Source organism: Gigantopelta aegis, chromosome 3 (genome assembly GCF_016097555.1).
Source record: "Gigantopelta aegis isolate Gae_Host chromosome 3, Gae_host_genome, whole genome shotgun sequence".
Taxonomy (NCBI): domain Eukaryota; kingdom Metazoa; phylum Mollusca; class Gastropoda; order Neomphalida; family Peltospiridae; genus Gigantopelta; species Gigantopelta aegis.
Genome location: NC_054701.1, coordinates 87,692,509 through 87,713,011, shown reverse-complemented (window position 1 = coordinate 87,713,011; position 20,503 = coordinate 87,692,509). Strand labels below are relative to the sequence as shown.

The 20,503-nt window shown below is 37.7% G+C and overlaps 1 protein-coding gene across 1 annotated transcript; it reads right to left on the bottom strand.

The window, feature by feature from the left end:
- Positions 1 to 828: 828 nt before the first annotated feature.
- LOC121369262 (optineurin-like) lies at positions 829 to 19,183 on the bottom strand. Its single transcript, XM_041494225.1, has 11 exons — positions 19,060 to 19,183; positions 18,094 to 18,326; positions 17,644 to 17,822; positions 16,470 to 16,604; positions 12,607 to 13,071; positions 11,023 to 11,175; positions 10,433 to 10,569; positions 9,789 to 9,941; positions 8,756 to 8,825; positions 6,862 to 7,029; positions 829 to 1,118 (listed from the first exon to the last, which is right to left on the bottom strand). Exons 2-11 carry the CDS (start codon positions 18,302 to 18,304, stop codon positions 972 to 974), a joined length of 1,818 nt encoding a protein of 605 aa, XP_041350159.1. The 5' UTR covers positions 18,305 to 18,326; positions 19,060 to 19,183; the 3' UTR covers positions 829 to 971.
- Positions 19,184 to 20,503: the final 1,320 nt, after the last annotated feature.

The window sequence follows — 20,503 nt, the reverse complement described above, 5'->3', positions numbered from 1 at the left end:
ACAATGAACGGATTTATGATGGTCAGTTGCTTTCTTCAAAATATTTCCACAGGATACTAAATAAAAGGTAACGGTTATTGGTACAGTTCGCCCAGTTTTATCAACTCAACGTGAAACACAACAGTGAGTGACAAACTAACCTGGTACGGTATAGGTGGTGGTTGTCCAGTCACTGCTCCTACCATAGCCTGATCGGGCGGTCTGAACCAATCTAATTAAAATTAGCTCCACTATTACATGTGGATCTAACAGCAGCCAGTTGGAGCTCATGTCCACCAATCAAAACCTTACTACAGAATCATGGCAGTGATTTGAAAATAATTTGAAAACATTCCGAATTATCCTGAGGGTATTCATGTGAATTACGAATGCCTCATTTAGACCAGTAGAACTAATTTTAATCAGATTGCCAACAACACTGCGTAGACTCCAATGTCCAAGTAACATTTCATCTGTAAATAATAATTTAAATATTGACCAATCACACTTTGCTTTTTATAACGTTATTTGGGAGCATACAAATTCTAAAAATATCGGGCGAGTCTATTTTAGTGGCCGCAGTACAGCGAACCATACCAATACGTACGGGATGGGTTATGAGTCTTCAATTTTACATTACAAATTATTTATTTATTGAAAAAAAAACCCACCTAAATAAGTCTTCAGTTTTACATTACAAATTATTTATTTTATAAAATAAAACATGTTTTAAGACATTCGTAATTCACATGAAACATGTCGTATACCCTCAGGATAATTCGGAATGTTTTCAAATTATTTTTAAATCACTGGCATGATTCTGCAAGTAAGGTTTTGATTGGTGGACATGAGCTCCCACTGGCTGCTGTTAGATCCACATGTAATAGTGGAGCTAATTTTAATTAGATTGGGTCTGAACACAGGTGGATGTCCGGGTGTACCATAATGTACCCTTCGTTGCCTTGCCTGTCTCGCTGCATGTCGGTCACCTGTCACCGTGACAATGACTCGAGGTCGTCCATCAGCCTCTGGTTGTTCACCTGTAGTTCCTGCATGTCCTGAAGAATCTGCTCCTTCTCGCACACTTGTCGTTCCCGCGCCTGCCTTTCCTCGTCAAAGTCAATCTTGTAAACCTCAGCCTGCAAATAAAAGTGTAAACACTCTGAACCAAGGGCTCGAATTTAATAATTTGTTTCCTATGACAATTTTGAAAGTTTTTTTTTGCCAGAGTCAAAATGCTCACCTATGGCAATTTTGAGCCTGTCTTTGGCTGTTTCAAAACAATAATTTTTGCAACAAATAAAAAATATTTTTTTTTTTAAAAAGATCCCTCCAACTGACAGCAATACTTGTTATAAAGGCAAACAATTGCTATCGGTAATGCCCCTTGACCTACAGCAATTCATATCGCAGCCATAGCAACTGCCACTGGTGCTGCTGCTTTATTCGAGCCTCATGATTCACATCTTTCTTGTATTAAACTCAATCTTGCAAACCTCAGTCTGTAATTAAAATTGTAAACATTGAACCATGCTCCCTCTCTTTTTTCCTGATCTCAATTTGGTAAACCTTTGGCTACAGTAAAAATTGTAAACACTCCAATGTGTATCTTTGTGCATCAGTATCTTGTAAACCCCACCCTGCAATTGGAAATATTCTGAGGTTTAATGGGCCCATAAGGCTATGGAACCATTGAAATTCACTCTAGGTGGAAGCTGGTAAGAAACCTACCAGGTTAAATACTATACTCCTGTTCATACTACAGGGTTTAAGCTGACACTCACCAAATCACTAAATGTGAATTAAAGTTGTAATGTGGCGAATATATTTCAATACTATTTTGTCAAAAGCTAATTCAAAAATCGTCTATTGTTTATACATGGACAACCATTTTCTAAGCAAATTCACCAAATTGCTAATATCGCATGGGTTTCAGCCTAAACCCCAATATTAACATGTATTTTAAAAATAACAGGGCTTGAACTTAACGACGACACCGGCGGCAATTGCCGTCGTTGAGATATAAATTGCTGTAGGCAGAGACCATCACCGATGGCACTTTTCTGCCTTCAGTAAAGCTACTCAGCAATGGAAAAATATATATACACCTGGTGTACATTGTCTACCAATATTTAACATTTGAAATATGTCTACATACAGCAAAATAGCCTTTTAGTCATGTTTATTTGTCACTTTTTAAAACATTGCCATAGGCAGGCTCACATTAGCCGTTGGTGGGATGTTACACCCATGGCAATTCTTTTAAAACATTGCCATAGGCAGGCTCACATTAGCCGTTGGTGGGATGTTACACCCATGGCAATTCTTTTAAAACATTGCCATAGGCAGGCTCACATTAGTCGTTGGTGGGATGTTACACCCATGGCAATTCTTTTAAAAATTGCTGGGGGAGTCAAATTGTTAAAGGAGCTCAATCACAGATTTAGTGGGCCTTGTTTCTCTAAATATGCATTATAAATGAAACTTACATTCATTTTGAATACCAAACCTAGTTATTGTATGATCCAAAATATTTTAATTGAACTACGATCGAGGGAATTCCATGACACGCTTCATTTTTAAAATTTGGAAGTCTTCTTGTAAAAAGTCATAAAAATACGGAAAAACAGACTCGTAGTGATGAGGCTATATATACGACAACCGTATAATGTATTTGTGGATTTTATATAAACGATTGCCATGTGTAGAGACTTGGCAAATGAGGGCCGGCTATATATACTACTCAAAAGAATTTAAGGGTCAAAAATTTATAACCAAATAAGTTTCAGAGTGTATTAGATTGATGATGTAAACTACACCAAAAATTTAATTTATTGTTCCATATTTACAAAAAAACACAAATAAACGTCACTGTATACAAGAAAGTCACATGACATGCTGTCAAAGTTGAAGGTTGTCAAACATGGATTTTACACATTAGAACATTCGTTTAATAGTGTGTGAATCCACCCCTGGCGCGAATACACTCGACACATCGTTGCCTCATGCTGTTGATCAGACGTCCGAAGAACTCTTGGGGAATGGCCTGCCACTCTGCCATAAGAAGTTGACCAAGATCATGAAGGTTGGCCGGAGGGGCATGGTTATCCCGAACTCTCCTGCCTAATTCGTCCCAGGCGTGCTCTATTAGGGCCAAGTCAGGCAAATATGCTGGCCAATCCATCCTGGCGATACCTTGTTGTCTGAGAAAGTCCGTTACCACCCTGGCGCGGTGGGGTCTGGCATTGTCATCCTGCAGAACTGCCCCGCCGCCAATCTGCTGAAGGCCTGGGAGTACCAACGGCCAGATAATCTCATTCAGATAGCGGATTCCATTCAGATTGCCATCCACCACATAGAGGGGGGTCCTGTGGTAGATAGAGATGCCGCCCCACACCATGACGCTGCCACCACCGAACCGGTGACGTTGCCTAACGTTAACGTCAGTGAAGCGCTCCCCAGGATGTCTGTAGAGACTAAACCTGGACTCATCAGTGAACATCACTCGACCCCACTGAACACGTTGCCACTGCAGATGAAGTGTGCACCAGTGACGTCTGGCCGTTCTGTGACGTGGTAGGAGTGGTGGTCGAACAGCCTGGCGACGGCAGCGTAGATTATTGGCTCTCAGACGATTGCGTATGGTTTGATCAGACACTCGAGTTCCAGTCGCAGTCCGCAGATTGTCACATAATCGGCGTGCAGTGGTTGTGCGTTGACGTAGAGCCATATTGGTGATGTAGTGGTCCTCTCTATTTGTAGTGCTTCGGGGTCTTCTCGAACGTGGACGATTTCGAACAGAATTCGTTGCTTGGTACCGTTGCCACAGTCGGCCAACGACACTCTGACTGACACCAAGTCTCAGAGCAACATTTCTTTGCGTATCGCCATCCTGAAGCCAAGCAATAGCCCTTCCTCGATCTTCGATAGTCAGTTGATGTCGTACCATTGTCGAATTTGGAGTGTGCACCGTACACGAACGCAAGCTCCAATTATACGGAAATTCAGCATTGGGAACATGGAATACACATGCAAAGCGTGCAAATGAAGCGCTTTGTGAAAAAGCAAGTTATGGGCACTTAGCAGACCTTTCGCTTTCGCCCTAATTTACGTGCAAATGTCAGCATGTTTTCGCCATTAGAACTAGTCGACAGTGTCAATGACAGTGGATTTTAATTCATTTATGGGTTGCTTAGACCCACTTTCGTCAAAATGGAACAATACCATGCGTGACATTATGGTCTAGCTAATATAATTGACATTCAGAAAATAATGTCGAAAATATCGTCTGACCCTTAAATTCTTTTGAGTAGTATACATAGCAAATAATAAAAAATATATTATTTCATGACGAAAATAAACGCGAATACGCTACAATAAAATAATAAACAGTCTGAACATGAACTCACCATTTATTATTATTATTATTATTATTAGGCACATGTTCAAATTATTTTGACTGGTTCGCAAAGTGGTATTTCGGTTTTAATGTAAAGCGTAAAAAAACAGTGTACTGTTGCATGTTTTGTCGTCCAAAGGTTGGCTAATTATTACTTAACCCAGTTGAATCCAGTTCTACGTGAAGGGACAAGTTCAGCCTGCTGTTTGTGCGTGTGTACACGCACATTAATCTTGCATTTTTATAGCCAAAACTCCTCCAGATAAAACACCGCCCCTCCACCCCAAAAAGTAGTAGTAGTAGGCTAATAATAAAACTATTTAAAAAAATGTATTTTGAGTTTTTGAAATGTGACTAAATACAGCAAAATTCATATTTATTTACGGTAAAATTAACTTTTTTTTACAAAATTTACGTAAGCAGCCTCAAAATTGCAATCAGTGAAAAATTATTAAGTTCAAACTCTATTGTTAGTTTGTGTACTGTCCGTAGTTTCTCTTTCAGTTAATCTACCTCAGCCGCTGATAATTTGTAATTGTTATTTTTATTTATTTATTTATTCTTCATCATCACCATCATCGTTATTATTATTATTTATTTATTTATTATAATTAATTTTTTGTTAGTACTGTAGGGACAATATGACGCTATTCATATATCTATGGAAAATGTACACAAAAGGGTCCGCTATATCCACCCCCTCCCCTGTTCAGAAAATGCACTGTTCATACAGTACTTAGTATGTATTCCTCCTGTTCCAGATGGTTCGGTAATATGGATCAATCAAATACATGTACTTATTTACCGCCTATATAAATTTTTGCTGTGAATACAGCCAGCCCTCCTTAGTAGAGGCTATAGACACGGTCTTCGTATATATAGTCACATCGTATATAAACACCGTCTAGTTTAGAGTATTCTTTAAAAATGTAACAATTCCTATCCCAAGTCAGCTGTTATGGCATATTTTGTATAATAATGAATTTGATAAGGTGGAAAATTACAGTGTTTGTGATCCAGATGTTTAGAGTTTTTCGCGTACGACTAACGATAAATTTACCTATAGATGCAAAGGCCTAACTAGTTGGGATTGTCGACGTTTAACATGCTTCTGTTACTAAAATAAATTAATGTATAAGCTTAATATCATTCAGTACATGTTTTTATTAATTTTTAATAACTTATTTTCATTGTTGTTTTTTTTTCTATTTACCCTACATCGCAGAGGACGGTCAAGCGTTCTCGTTACACGAGCTTGGTAAATCGTTTTGGCATTGCGGTTATTTGGGGAATGCCCGTAAAGTCACGTGACTCAAAATAATACGTCACACCTCTGCTCTCCAAATAGCCGTTATTTTTCTCAGAATTATGGACCGTACCCATAATTAAATTATTTTCATAAAAATCAATAATAAGTGTGATATGGTGGTTATGTAGATGGTTCAATAAAGTATTTTTAGGTACAAATCAAATGTATATATTGTCATATAATACTTTGTTGGGTCAATAATTAGGTCAATCATCCGTGACAGAGCGCGTTTAAGTTCGAGCCATGAAGCAAATTCAATCTCATTTACAGTCTACACAGTAAAATATTATATTCCACGTCATACGTACATGTGCTTTGTAAATACATTCTATCTCATTTAGTGTCTACACAGTTAAATACTAATTCCACGTCATACGAACCTGTGCTTTGTAAACACATTCTATCTCATTTAGTGTTTACACAGTAAGATACTATATTCCACGTCATACTAACCTGTGCTTTGTAAACACATTCTATCTCATTTAGTGTTTACACAGTAAGATACTATATTCCACGTCATACTAACCTGTGCTTTGTAAACACATTCTATCTCATTTAGTGTTTACACAGTTAAAGACTATATTCCACGTCATACGAACCTGTGCTTTGTAAACACATTCTATCTCGGTGTTTACACAGTTAAATACTCTATACCACGTCATACGAACCTGTGCTTTGTAAACACATTCTATCTCGGTGTTTACACAGTTAAAGACTATATTCCACGTCATACTAACCTGTGCTTTGTAAACACATTCTATCTCATTTAGTGTCTACACAGTTAAATACTATATTCCACGTCATACTAACCTGTGCTATGTAAACACATTCTATCTCATTTAGTGTCTACACAGTAAAATACTCTATTCCACGTCATACTAACCTGTGCTTTGTAAACACATTCTATCTCATTTAGTGTCTACACAGTTAAATACTATATTCCACGTCATACTAACCTGTGCTATGTAAACACATTCTATCTCATTTAGTGTCTACACAGTAAAATACTCTATTCCACGTCATACTAACCTGTGCTTTGTAAACACATTCTATCTCATTTAGTGTTTACACAGTTAAATACTATATTCAAAGTCATACTAACCTGTGCTTTGTAAACACATTCTATCTCATTTAGTGTCTACACAGTTAAATACTCTATTCAAAGTATACTAACCTGTGCTTTGTAAACACATTCCATCTCCTGGAATTCGTCTATCAGTCGCTGCTTCTCAGCATTAAGGTTTTCTATCTGTACCTGACGAGTGCGGATTGTTTCGTCGGCAGCCATCACTTGTGCGGCTAATTCACTGAGGCGATCAGACTGGCTTCGTTGATTCTCATCCTACCATAAAAAAATTATATCATTTTATAACAATACGAAAAATATATTATTGTATCACTTATATAATTATTTATTTGTGTCAAACACCAAATAAGTTTTCAACTTTCAGACTACTGGATTAATTTTAGGCACAAAATAAAACCATGTTGAGAGGGAACAAGTTTATAACTTTTACTCAAATATTTTCATTTTAAAACATATATTATTTCCATGGGTTTGTCTCATTTTAACTTTTTTCTTCTTCTTTTTTTAGAGCAGTTAATGTTAATTACCATTACACAAAAACTTTGTAAAGTTGCATTTTGTTTTGTGAATTTGTGGCCAGGTGTTCAATATTTATGAACATTATTCTTAATCACTGTGCTTGACCGACTTCCTTTTTTTATTTGGAAACAAACTAAAATTCACATCCCAATATTTGTGATTTTGTTTATTAGGCCTAAAATATATACTTGGTATATATGTCGACCTTTTTTTTATGTATTTGGAATTGTTTTAAGCAAAAAAAAATAAAAAATGTCACAAACCAAAAATAATGTGATTATGTTAAATATTATTTCCATGGGTTTGTTTTCATTTTAACTTTTTGCTTAGACCAGTTAATGTAATATATGTTACCAAAAACTTTGTAAAGTTGCATTTTGTTTTGTGAATTTGTGGCCAGGTGTTCAATATTTATGAACATTATTCTTAATCACTGTGCTTGACCGACTTCCTTTTTTTATTTGGAAACAAACTAAAATTCACATCCCAATATTTGTGATTTTGTTTATTAGGCCTAAAATATATACTGGGTATATATGTCGACCTACTCTAATTTTATGTAGTGACCCTGAAATTGTTTTAAGCAAAAAAAAATAAAAAATGTCACAAACATAAAATAATGTTGATTATGCGGAAGGGTAAATATTATTTCCATGGGTTTGTTTCATTTTAACTTTTTTCTTAGACCAGTTAATGTTAATTACCATTACACAAAAACTTTGTAAAGTTGCATTTTTTTTTGTGAATTTGTGGCCAGGTGTTCAATATTTATGAACATTATTCTTAATCACTGTGCTTGACCGACTTCCTTTTTTTATTTGGAAACAAACTAAAATTCACATCCCAATATTTGTGATTTTGTTTATTAGGCCTAAAATATATACTGGGTATATATGTCGACCTACCCTAATTTTATGTAGTGACCCTGAAATTGTTTTAAGCAAAAAAAACAAAACAAAAACAACAACCCACGAACATGATCCATGATTTTTTGCTATCAGCAAACTAGATTCAGAACACCACAGCAAAATTCCTACCTACCTACCTACCCTATTATTTTTAAGAATGAAACCTGTAACACATATTTGTTTTTTAGGCCTTAGTAAAACTATCAAAACCACTTTTCAAGCTAAAATATCCAAATATTTCTCATAAAAAAATTAAATTAAAAAAGTAAAAAGTCTCAATCAAATATATTTCTGGTTGTTTCATTATTTTTAGCCTTTCACATGTGCAAAACGCTTACAAATATAAATGCACTGCATGTGATATACAGTGTGTCGGCTTGTGTGATGTCTACAGGAGATTAAATCTATTATTTGTTATTATAAGATAAACATCTTGAAGACAAACCTACAAATCTGCCATGCAAGAAAGATATTTGAATTTTTCTCTCTCATAAATTATACTGTTTTTTAACTGAATATTTTTGTGTTACTATGGCAGAAGTGCCATCTGTTACCTGCTTGTACTGTTCCTTGTAGTCATCAACAAGCTGGTTGAAAGATTTCTGTAGCTCTTGAAAGTGATATCTGAAACAAGTAAACTAGTGATCAATCCTAACAAAAATATACACATCCACAACCATTGCTTATCATCAGCCGTTCGGAAAAGGAAGGAAGGAAATCTTTTATTTAACGACGCACTCAACATATTTTATTTACGGTTATATGGTGTCGGACATATGGTTAAGGACCACACAGATATTGAGGGAGGAAACCCGCTGTCGCCACTTCATGGGCTACTCTTTTCAATTAGCAGCAAGAGATCTTTTATATGCACCATCCCATAGACAGGATAGCACATACTACGGCCTTTGATGTACCAGTCGTGGTGCACTGGCTGGAGCGTGAAATAGCCCAATGTGGCCATTGATGGGCATCCCAAACCCAACGTGCATCAAGCGATTAGGAAAAGGAAACCATTTTAAACTGTAACTATCACTGTATGTGGTCGAACATATATTACTTGCGACACTTTGTCTTTATATATGTAACAAGAAACTTGTTGCCATCATGCAGAATATGCTCAAGTGGCGGGATTTAGCTCAGTCGGTTGAATGTTCATTTGAGGTACTTACGTCGCAGGATCAAACCACCAGTGATCCATTCAACTGATTGTTGTTTTTCTCATTCCAACCAGTGCACCACAATTGGTCAAAGGCTGTGGTATATGCATTCCTGTCTGTGGGAAAGTGCATATTAAAGAACCCTTTCTGCATTAGGAAAAATGTAGTGTGTTTCCTTTTTCTATGTGTCAGAATTACCAAATGTCTGACATCCAATAGCTGAAGATTAATTAATCAGTGTGCTCTAATGTTGTCGTTAAACAAAACGAACTTTATTTAATAAGCTCAGTGATTTACCAGATAACATTTTCCATGAACAAGTGATCATAAATTCATTAAGAAACAAGTTACTATATTAAAAGTAGTAAAAATATAAAAAGCAAACACATAACACACACAACCAGCATTCCATCTAATTAACCCATACTTTGTCCTTTGGTGTTCTGTCCGTTCCTGATCCCAGTTCTTCTTGGTGTTTTCAAGACCTATTTGTAGATTTGCAACAATGCGATCAGATTCCTGCTTTTGATAATTTAGCTCTTCCAAAAGTTTTGTTATCTTCTGTTTGCCATCTTTGATTCTGAATGCAATATTAATGAAGAGAATTAGTATTACAAAATAGTTAAAATAGCTACTAGAAAGGAATACACTATATGTGCCAACAGTAAGCACTTGGGGTGGGATGAAGGGGAAGCAAGAGTCATAGATTCCCTTACAGTGACAGACTCTAGTTTGTAAACACTATGGCATATTTTTCACTATTAAAGCGCTTCTGGTCATCCTGGTGTTTCTATGACTACAAAATGCATTTCATCATATATTGCAAACTACATGTACCTCAGAGAAGTACCGGTAACAGCTATGGAGATGAGCTCTAGTCTATTTATAAGCGTATTTCCTCTTTTCAATGTCGCAGACTTGTTTCACTTCATTATCACTTTATCCAAATATGTTACAGGTTTGCAGGTTAAACAAACTTAGTATTAATTTTCACAGGTTTAAACTAGGGTCTCCTACTTATAACAGCGAGGTCTGATTACTATTAAATAACTGTGAAATGTTCTCACTAACCTGACGTCTTTCTTCTCGAGTGTGCTGGTAGCCGCTGCCAGCTTGGTCTGAGTCTCATGCACCTCGCTGATCAGCGTCAACACTTGAGATTGCAGTGACTGAACGTCATTGTCGTGTGACGAGGCCACCGACTGCAGCTGTCAACACAATTAATAACACATCACATCTCATCACACCACAATTTGAGTTACAGAGAAGACTTCAGTATTGCTTCATGATTCACTATGCAAGGTTCAAACATTCCTACACCATTAAAAATTTTAAAAATAAAATGTTCCCCAGGTTATGATTTTTCCAGAATTGATCACATGGGAGATATACATGTACGTCGCCAAATCAGAAAACAGTAGGGTTATTCCCAAATTAAATAAACCATGAGGTACACAGCTATTTAAATTAAACACCAAAAATCCACCCCCCCCACAACCCCAACCACCCATGGTTAAGCAACTGCAAAATATTTTGAAATATAGTTTGCACTGCTAAATGATTTTTTCTCAAAAGGTAAGGCTCATTCTTCACTTCAGGATTTTAAAGTTTTAGATCTGTTTATGTCTTTCTACAAACAGAAGTTTAAAAGTACAAATAACCTGTTGTTCTTTTTCTGTATCATGCTGTCTGATAAACTCCATCATCTTCTGGTCGTGTTCTTTATTGATCTTCGCGATTTCATTCTCATGTCGTTTAATCAGGTTTGCTTTTTCCTGTTCACAGCACTTCAACTGTTCAGCGACTGATTTCTCCTGCAATTCAGAGTCGGTGAAACAATACAAATAAATGCAGGTATAAAATGTTTCTTTTAGTCTGAACAAAGATGAAATATAGTCTTTACCGTGATGAAATCTAGTCTTTACCTTGATGAAATATAGACTTTACCTTAATGAAATATAGTCTTTACCTTAATGAAGTCTTTACCTTGATGAAATATAGTCTTTACCGTGATGAAATATAGACTTTACCTAGACTTTACCTTGATGAAATATAGTCTTTACCGTGATGAAATACAGTCTTTACCTTGATGAAATATAGTCTTTACCGTGATGAAATATAGTCTTTACCATGTCTTTACCATGATGAAATATAGTCTTTACCTAGTCTTTACCATGATGAAATATAGTATTTACCTTGATGAAATATAGTCTTTACCGTGATTAAATATATGGTAGTCTTTACCTTGATGAAATTTAGACTTTAACTTGATCAAATGTACACTTTAATGTGACCAAATGTACACTTTAACTTGATCAAATGTACACTTTAACTTGACCAAATGTACACTTTAACTTGATCAAATGCAAGCATTAACTTGACCAAATGTAGACTTTAAATTGACCAAATGTAGACTTTAAATTGACCAAATGTAGACTTTAAATTGACCAAATGTACACTTTAACTTGATCAAATGCATGCATTAACATGACCAAATGTAGACTTTAAATTGAACAAATGTACACTTTAAATTAACCAAATGTAGACTGAAACTTGACAAAATTTTGCCTGTGACTGCACTGCTCAATAATGTGAACAAACAACACTTAACATGGCCACATGCAAACTAATTAATAATAGTTCAAAACATCAATATATGAAAAGCAATAACATTCCTTTCTGGATTATTAGTTAAAAATAATAAAAGTTTAAAAATGAAATTAGTGTACATGATAAATGTAATTAAAACAAGTACATGTATATTGACAAGTATCAAAATCCTATTCTTTTTTAAATACCAAATACAATAAAACATTCAATGAAGTAATATGAGTAAGGGGCTGTTCACAACTTTAAAAATGTTCATGACCATACAAATCATATGTTGGGAAAGGGAAGGTTAATACCAACATGTTTTAACCCCCAAAAGTCATAAAAAAATGTCAACATTTTTTATGTGCTATTTACAAAGCAGGGTAGAACCCCCCCCAAAAAAAAACCCCAAAGCCTCTGAGAATTAAAAATCTGCATAAACAATTTATGTATGACGCAAAAACAAATTTAGGTAACCCATTTCGTTTTTGTGTAACCCATCATGATCATGATGTTCTAAATTTGCTAGATTTGCACAAGTGACGGGTTAACAAAATTATTATTGTAACATTTTCAGAAGCCTTAAAAAGTACATTTTGTACACTTGTAAATATTTCAACAATGGCTAACAACTCTAAATCGTAATATATCACCTTTTCATGTTTTTCTTGCATTTCCTGCTTGAGATCCGACACCTCTTGTTCGTGCTGTTTCTGAGCTCTCTGTAACTGATCAATGAGCTGAGTCACCTCCACTGGTTCCGACTCGGCCTTCCCCATCAGTCTATCACCCTCCACGTCTGGATGTGCCGCCCTCTGACCTCTCTCGACGAGCCGGAGAGAGGTGGTGGTGTCGGAAATCAAGCCGTGCAGTCGCTGTTGGAGTTTGAACTTCTCCTCGCTGAGTTGGGTGTTTTCTTTCTGCATATCGTCCTTGATGGCCTGCGTTGACTCCAGGTCTTTCAGCAGCTGGTCGGCACTTGCATGGAACTGCTGCACTTCGAGTTCCCGTCGCGCTATCGTGTCGTTCAGGTCGGAAATGTTGCTTTCCAGCATTCTCACCTTGTCCTCAAGATCCTGGATCATTTCTTCTTTCTCGGCACTCATGGCTACCATGACCTAGATGAAAATAGAAACAAAAAATTAAAATGGAGAAAACTTGAGGTGTTTTCTCTTTTATAGATACATCACCTGTCCTCATAACTAGTGCATATTCCCTACGATTAGTAGACTGGTCCGAACATCCCAACAGCCAATGGGATGGCTTAACTTCTTCCACTGTATACCCTTCCTGTTCCGGTCACGTGATTACAACTTCCTTCTTTTCCCTGAACGAATCGCAAGGAGAACTGGAAGAGGGGAGGAAGGGTGGGAAATCATTCCATGAGGACAGGTGATGTATCTATAAAAGAGAAAACACCAAGTTTTCTCCATTTCTTTTCAACATTACCTGTCCTCATAACTAGTGCAGCATTCAACAGATGGTGGCGGGTTCCATACTCCGAAGATGCACAAGTCTTCACCCCATGGACCGGTAAGAACTGACAGTGAAAGAAAACAAGCCAACCAAAATTAGCCCATCTTCCAACGATGCATGCCAACCAATATCCATGCTGTTAGTATTGGTAGTGGGAAGGAAGCATCCGTCAGTAGTGTGGATGAACGAAGTCGTGAGTTACGAAAAGGGTCACAAATTCGTTCTCCAACACGGAAGTTCTGCAAGGTGGGTAAGCGTCACCACCATGGATGCAGGTGTTAGGTAACCAACCAACCAACAATTGTATACCAACGGAAACAAATATGGTGGAAGCATCCATCAGAACCCCGATTTTTTTTTACTAGTAAAATGGTGGAGAAGTTAGTTCAAATAATAGGAAACAGATCGTTAGTGTGCAGTGCATTAACTAACTAGTGTCATCCATACAAAAAGTCCCGACACCAACCAGTGCAAAACTTCAGCAAGGTGTGCAAAACAATTTGTCAAATGCTGTCCTCAACGAGGACGATGAGGACGACCAGAGTTAACCAACATATGAGCTGCAACCACTGGACCCAGATGATTTAATCCCTCTACATCTTCAGTCGATACATCTCGCAGATAATAGTTAGCAAAGATGGAATCGGTGGCCCAGTAACACCCGGATACAATACTGGATACTGGAGTGTTACAATGCAGCGACATAGTAGCGGCTAAGGCACGCAGTTCATGTGGGTTAGAAGCCGCTGGTGGAGGTAATCCAGCTGATTTGTAGGCACACAAAATCGTGGATCGGATCCAAGTAGACACTGTGTTTTTAGTAATGTCTTTTAGATGTCTCTGATTACAAGAGAGAAACAATCTCTTTCTATGTTTGCGAAAAGAGGCAGTTTTCTCCAAATACAGCTTAAGAGCTCGAACAGGACACAACGACAAGTCCTCCACATCGTGTGAACCCACGATAGACGAGAGTGCTGTAACATCATAGGTACGAGGACATTGATCAGGCAGTTGATTTTTAGCAACAAAGTTCATCAAAAGTCCCAATGACACTGAAGAGTAATTGCGATTAAAACACACCATGTCCACATCTAAGGCATGTATTTCCGATACTCTTGCTGCCGTAGCGAACCCGAGCAGGAATACCGTCTTCCATGTCCAAACCTCTAAGGAGGCTTCCGCAACAGGCTCATAAGGTGCTTGAGATAAGGCTCTCAGAACTAAATTAAGGTCCCATTTCGGAGGACGAAACCTCCGAATTTGATCCTCGTGCTTAAATCCTTTAATCATGTAATGAATTTCAGGAACAGCAGGTAATTTAGTACCGGTGGCCGAGTCACGAACCGTTGCAATAACTGAAACATATCCCGCAATCGTAGATCCTTTCAGTTTCAATTGTGACCTGAGATATAGCAGGAAATCAGCAAGTCTTTCCACACGAATAGTCTGAGGTCTTAGTTTTTTTCCAAGGCACCATCGATGAAAGCATAACCAGTGCACATTATATGCAGCAGCTGTAGAATCTCTGTGTGCTTTCAATATCGCCAATGTGGTTTGTGAAGTGAATCCCTTCTTCCTTAAACCCTCGGAGATAATGTCCACGCGTGTAGTTGATACAAGCTTGGATTTGGATGATGCGGTCTCGACATGGGATGTATCAAGAGACGATCCCAAGCTGGTAGCGGTAGTGGATCTGGTTTCGCCAGACGTAGGAGGTCTGGATACCAAATTCGGCTTGGCCAATTTGGAGCGATAGGAAGTAATCGGCAATGGAACTCCTGAAATCGCTGGAGAACTCGTGGTAGTAATATTGGAGGCGGAAAAGCATACGCGTCCAGATTGTTCCAACTGATGGCCAAGGCGTCGAGCTCCAGTGCATTTGGATCTGGTACCGGCGACACGTACAATCTTAGTTGATGATTGAATCGAGTCACAAACAGATCGACATTCGGGGTCCAGAGTCTTTGACAAACCCACCTGAACGCTTCTGGATTGAGCATCCACTCAGTGCTTTGAGGAGTGGACGGTCTGGACAATGTGTCGGCCAGAACATTTGACACTCCTGAGATGTGTCGTGCTCTGAGATGTAGCGGAATGGCATCCGTCATCTTGAACAAATGATTGATGTAAGCCGCTGCTGTCACATTGTCGGTTGCTACCATTAGTGTTGCATTTATCAAGAGATGACGCCAATGATGTATCGCACTGAACACTCCCAGAAGCTCTAGCACATTGATGTGAAAACTTGAAAAGGCGCGTCGGAATCCCCCAGGAACCTGGAAGTGAACATCAGACGAAGATCAGTGACAACGGTCCATGAGACCCGACTGTGTGCATGGCTCCGGTGGGAAAACGGCTCCGTTCACGGCTGCGATGCCCAAAAACAGTTGAAATAGATCGGCGATGATCCGCAGTGGATACCCTAGGCGGTCAAGACACTGTAGCATCCGTCGGTGCGGTAGCCGTGGTCACCGTAGCGCACATCGGAATAGTAACCTGTACCGTCACGGTAGCTGTAGGTCTAGTAGTGGCTAATAGGCTATTAGATGTCAGTTCTGGCATACAGTCTTAGTGAAAACCCACTATATTTTTCTATTAGGAAGGAAGGAAGGAAAACTCTATCCACTGAAGGTTCAGGCACATCCATCCTGGGCACGAGTTCTGATTTGCACCAGATCTCCTGTCCAGGACAGAATTTCCATTAGCAACAAAGGCTGTTTTATATGTACTTTCCGACAGATGAGTCAGCACAAACCACTTTGATATACCAGTCGAGATGCGAAAAAAACCTTCAATATGAATTTAAGATTATCTAAGAATGCTTCATAGAACGGGGCTCTGGACAACAGCTGACACTAAACACACACAAAAAATATATATAAATGAAGAGCTGAACAAAAACTAATGCTTATATTTCACCTATTCAAATTCCACATAAGATTAAAAAAATTAAAGATATAAAATTAATGGGCCGAAACTAATATTTATCTTTTTAAAAAATCTGTTAGATGTGAAGAGTCGCATAAGAAGAACAACTGACCGTTTCTTGGATGTTAATGTCTGGTTCCGTCATGGACATCCCCTGTTCTTCTGCCTGTCGCTTCAAACTAATGGCAACCTGCTGGCTGGTGGCCTTCGCCGTCTCCATGGTGCGAAGGCGAGTTAGGAAGTCATTCTGAAAAGAGTTTTTAAAGGAAAGAAATGTTATCTTAATGACACTCAAAAGCAAGCTGTTGTAGAGCATCCATGTCATGGGAGCTGGTGGGTTTGGTGGTGGGTGGCTGAGGACATCACCTATGCTGGCATGTGCAAGGGAGAACAAGCAGCCCGACTGGGGTCGTAAAAGGGGGCGAGGGGTTGGTTTGGGTGCTATTGAATTTGCAACTGTCCCGTGGGATTAAAGTCAAATAGAAACTTTTGTGTAATTTCTTGAAGGTAAATTTGACGCATAATTTAGAACGGTTCAGCAAAATTGAAATAGAGCTAGTGTGGTTGTTTTGTCTTATTTTAGATAATTTAGAACATAAAAGATTATTGGAAAGAATAATAGCTGAGGTAATAAACAGAATAACAAACTTGGTACCAGTTATTATCAAATTTATGTTCCTCTTAAAATAGTTTTCACTTTTCATTAGCTTTAGTAAATGCTCAGTACATAAATTTGATAATAATTGGTAACTTGTTTATTATCCTATATCTAATCCCCCACAACTCCTAACTGGCCCCTGACTTGACTCTATTTGCCATAAAACCTCTACCTATTAATTCAACCTGTGCAGTGTTTGACATATGTTCGAGAAGAAGAAGTTTGTTTTCTTTAAAGACACCACTAGAGCACATTGATTTATTAATCATCGCTAACTGGATGACAAACAGTTGGTAATTTTGACATGTCTCAGAGTCCCGCTACATTTTTCCATTAGTAGCATACCATCCCACAGACAGGATAGCACACACCACGGCCTTTGATACCCCAGTCTGGTGCACTGTCTGGGACGAGAAATAGCCCGCCGATGGGGATCGATGCTTGAGCTTGACCAACCATGCATTCGGTGAGTGCTTTACCACAAGGCTGCGTCTCACCCCAATGTTTGAGACAGTCATTAGCCCTCACAGAAGCTTTGATAATTTCCAGTAACCCAGAACACAAATTCACTAGCTGGGACGGAGGATTGGTGGATTTGTCGTCCTCTGCCATTAAAATGTGAACTCACCTCTCTCTCCCTCAACGTCTGTTCCAGTTCATTGATGCGTTCCTGTAGTTCATCCTTGTCCTTTCTCAAACTGATGATGAGAGATTTTATCTGGTCAAACTTCTCTCGGTTTGTCTGCTTCAACTTTGAGAAAGTTTCAAACTGACGCTTCATCGTCTCATTATTTTCCCGCAAGTAACCTGTAAAATTAACAACAAGTGAACTCACTGCTTTCGTTTTACCAACATCATGATTGAATAACCACATAGAGATGTTGCGTGACAATCACTTTGTTTCACTGATTTTATTGAATAAAATGTCTAAAGCTATTTATTTTCACACAGAAACTTTGGGTTTTCATATTAAATATTTTGTTAGTATATGTACTGGTCCATTTTGTATATACCATATATGTAATCTTTTTATTGCTTATGTACATTACTTAGTTTTAAGATTAGCAAGACTTCTCACTTTGGAGTTCTGCGTTTTCCTTCGACAGATCATGGACTCTGGCCAGAACTTGTTCTAGTGTGATATCTGTTATTGACCCTGACCCCTGTGACCCAGTCATTGGGTTAATGTGGCTCAGGCTGACAGGAGTTGTTGCCTCGGATGCTGGACCACTCAGCACTTCGAAATCTGAGGTGGGTCCACTGGTCAGTTCAAAGGCTTCCTCAGCCATGATGATTGGTCAGAAATGAAACCTGTCAAAATACAACAACAATCAGATCCGTATTTATGTTTACACAGGTTTAAAACGCACACGTAGATATGAAAATTGAACTATATATATATTTATACACACATGCACAGTAAAAACCCTCTTAACCAGACACCCACAGGACCAAGTAAACAGTCAGGTTTTAAGGGCCATCTGATTTAGGGAAGTTCTCTTCTGTACTTAAGCAAATTGTCTTCTTTTTTCAATACATTTTCCAGTGGAGCATGTTTCGCCTATAAACTTTGCTTTACATAATTTAGACCCCCCCCACCCCCCCCATTAACATTCCTGCACATGTTTGATACATGTAATTACTTGTTGTTTTTAAGTAAAAATTCTAATGGATAGTAAAAATCTGTAATTTTGTTTACCCTTTTCCAAAAAACATACTAACGTGACTTTTAATCAAATCAATCAGTCTAGTAGCAGACTTCACTAGGATACAGAGTCTATAGTTTATAGTCTATAGTTCAACGTGTTTTTGTATCACCTGTCAACGTTGTAATGATCAACCTTGCATATCAAGACGTACGTCACGTAGGCCTAATGTAACGTCATTAACGTGCGCAGACTACGGTGACATTAGTTCATCAAGATTAACTTTGGCTACAAGTGCAAGCACTACCAAATCACTACTAGCAAGCACTACTATCAATGTGCATTTACATTCGAGTTTATTTTTATGAACTACGGTGACATGAGTGTATATATTGTACCTTTTAATTTGATACTTTCAATACTAACGGAGATGGTAAATGTCACGTCAAAACCACCTGACTTGAGACGAATCACAATAATACGCAAAATACCAAGACTTGAAACGACGTTGTGAAAAACCGGAACTAATCCTGTTGTAGATTGGTTCCTGCGGGATGCAGTCGATTCGTCCACTGGACGATTCGTCCACTGAAAATTCGCCCACTGAGGAACTCGAGACGATTCGTCCACTACACAAAATCAGCTCCGGACGATTCGTCCACTGGGTTTTTATTTTCCCAGTACATTTCGTCCACGGCCTAAATAATGTGTACTACATGTACGTGGGGGCTAAATAAATTATTAGATATATTTTACCCCGTATTTTTTTGCTGTGTCATAAATTTACATATAATATATATATATATATATATATATATATATATATATATATATATATATATATATATATATATATATATATATATATACACATACATACATACATACATATATATATACACATGGGCGGATCCAGGAAATATTCTTGGGGGGGGGGGGGGACCAAAAAAGAAGGGCACATTGACTCGTCAAAAGGGCACCTTACTACAAGTTTTGATATTTACAATTAATATGAATTCCTACAGTTTTACGTCATAATATACTAGCAATAATGAAGTAAATTGGCGTCACTCGCGTTAGAACCTCAATGGGGCCCCATTGAGACTCAATAACACAGACACATATCTGCAAGCTTGCGCATGTACACGAAAATCTTGATTTCATTTATCTACAATATAATTATTGTTTACTTAAAAAAAAAAAAATTCTACAAACAAAATGGGCACTTGGACATTTTGACGGCACTTGAACAATTTTTTTGGGGGACGCGTCCCCCTGGTCCCCCCCTTTGGATATATATGTAGTTTCATGGTATTCTACAGTTCAGTGTGTGTGTGTTTGTGTGTGTGTGTGTTTGCGTGTGTAATCTGCTTTAGAAATTACCTGCAATGAAATAAATGGTCAACTGCCATATCTGATATTTGTTTTCCATTTTGAAAACACTGTTTGACATGCAGAATATAGCATTTAACTATCTCATTCATATATTTTCCTTGACTATGCTACATAAGTGCATCTACATGAGGTAATTTAACCCGGGTTAAAAGCAACTTAGGTTAAATATGTGTAGTCTAGTAGAAGGCATACCGATATAGATCAGTTTATTAACAACCATGATATTTGCCTCCTTTCTCCAGCTGTATACTAGTTATTAAAAATTAGTTTTGTAGATATTACTTAAATTGAACTGCAATAACAATTCCAATACAGCACAAGACTGAACAAGAAAATATCTGCAATATCCATTGTGACTAGATATAAAACAACACCAATATTATACATATATATATTAACCATTATTTACTCAGGTAAGTTTTTGTGTTTTATTACTAAATATACCAG

Bases quoted from the DNA above. Each gene is read 5' to 3' on its own strand.
- LOC121369262 (XM_041494225.1), bottom strand. From the start codon at position 18,304: ATGGCTGAGGAAGCCTTTGAACTGACCAGTGGACCCACCTCAGATTTC. The intron at 7,030-8,755 runs GTAACAGATGGC...TTTTTATGGTAG, and splicing joins ACAAGGAACAGTACAAGCAG to GATGAGAATCAACGAAGCCA. The intron at 1,119-6,861 runs GTTAGTATACTT...TTTTATTTGCAG, and splicing joins AATGTGTTTACAAAGCACAG to GCTGAGGTTTACAAGATTGA.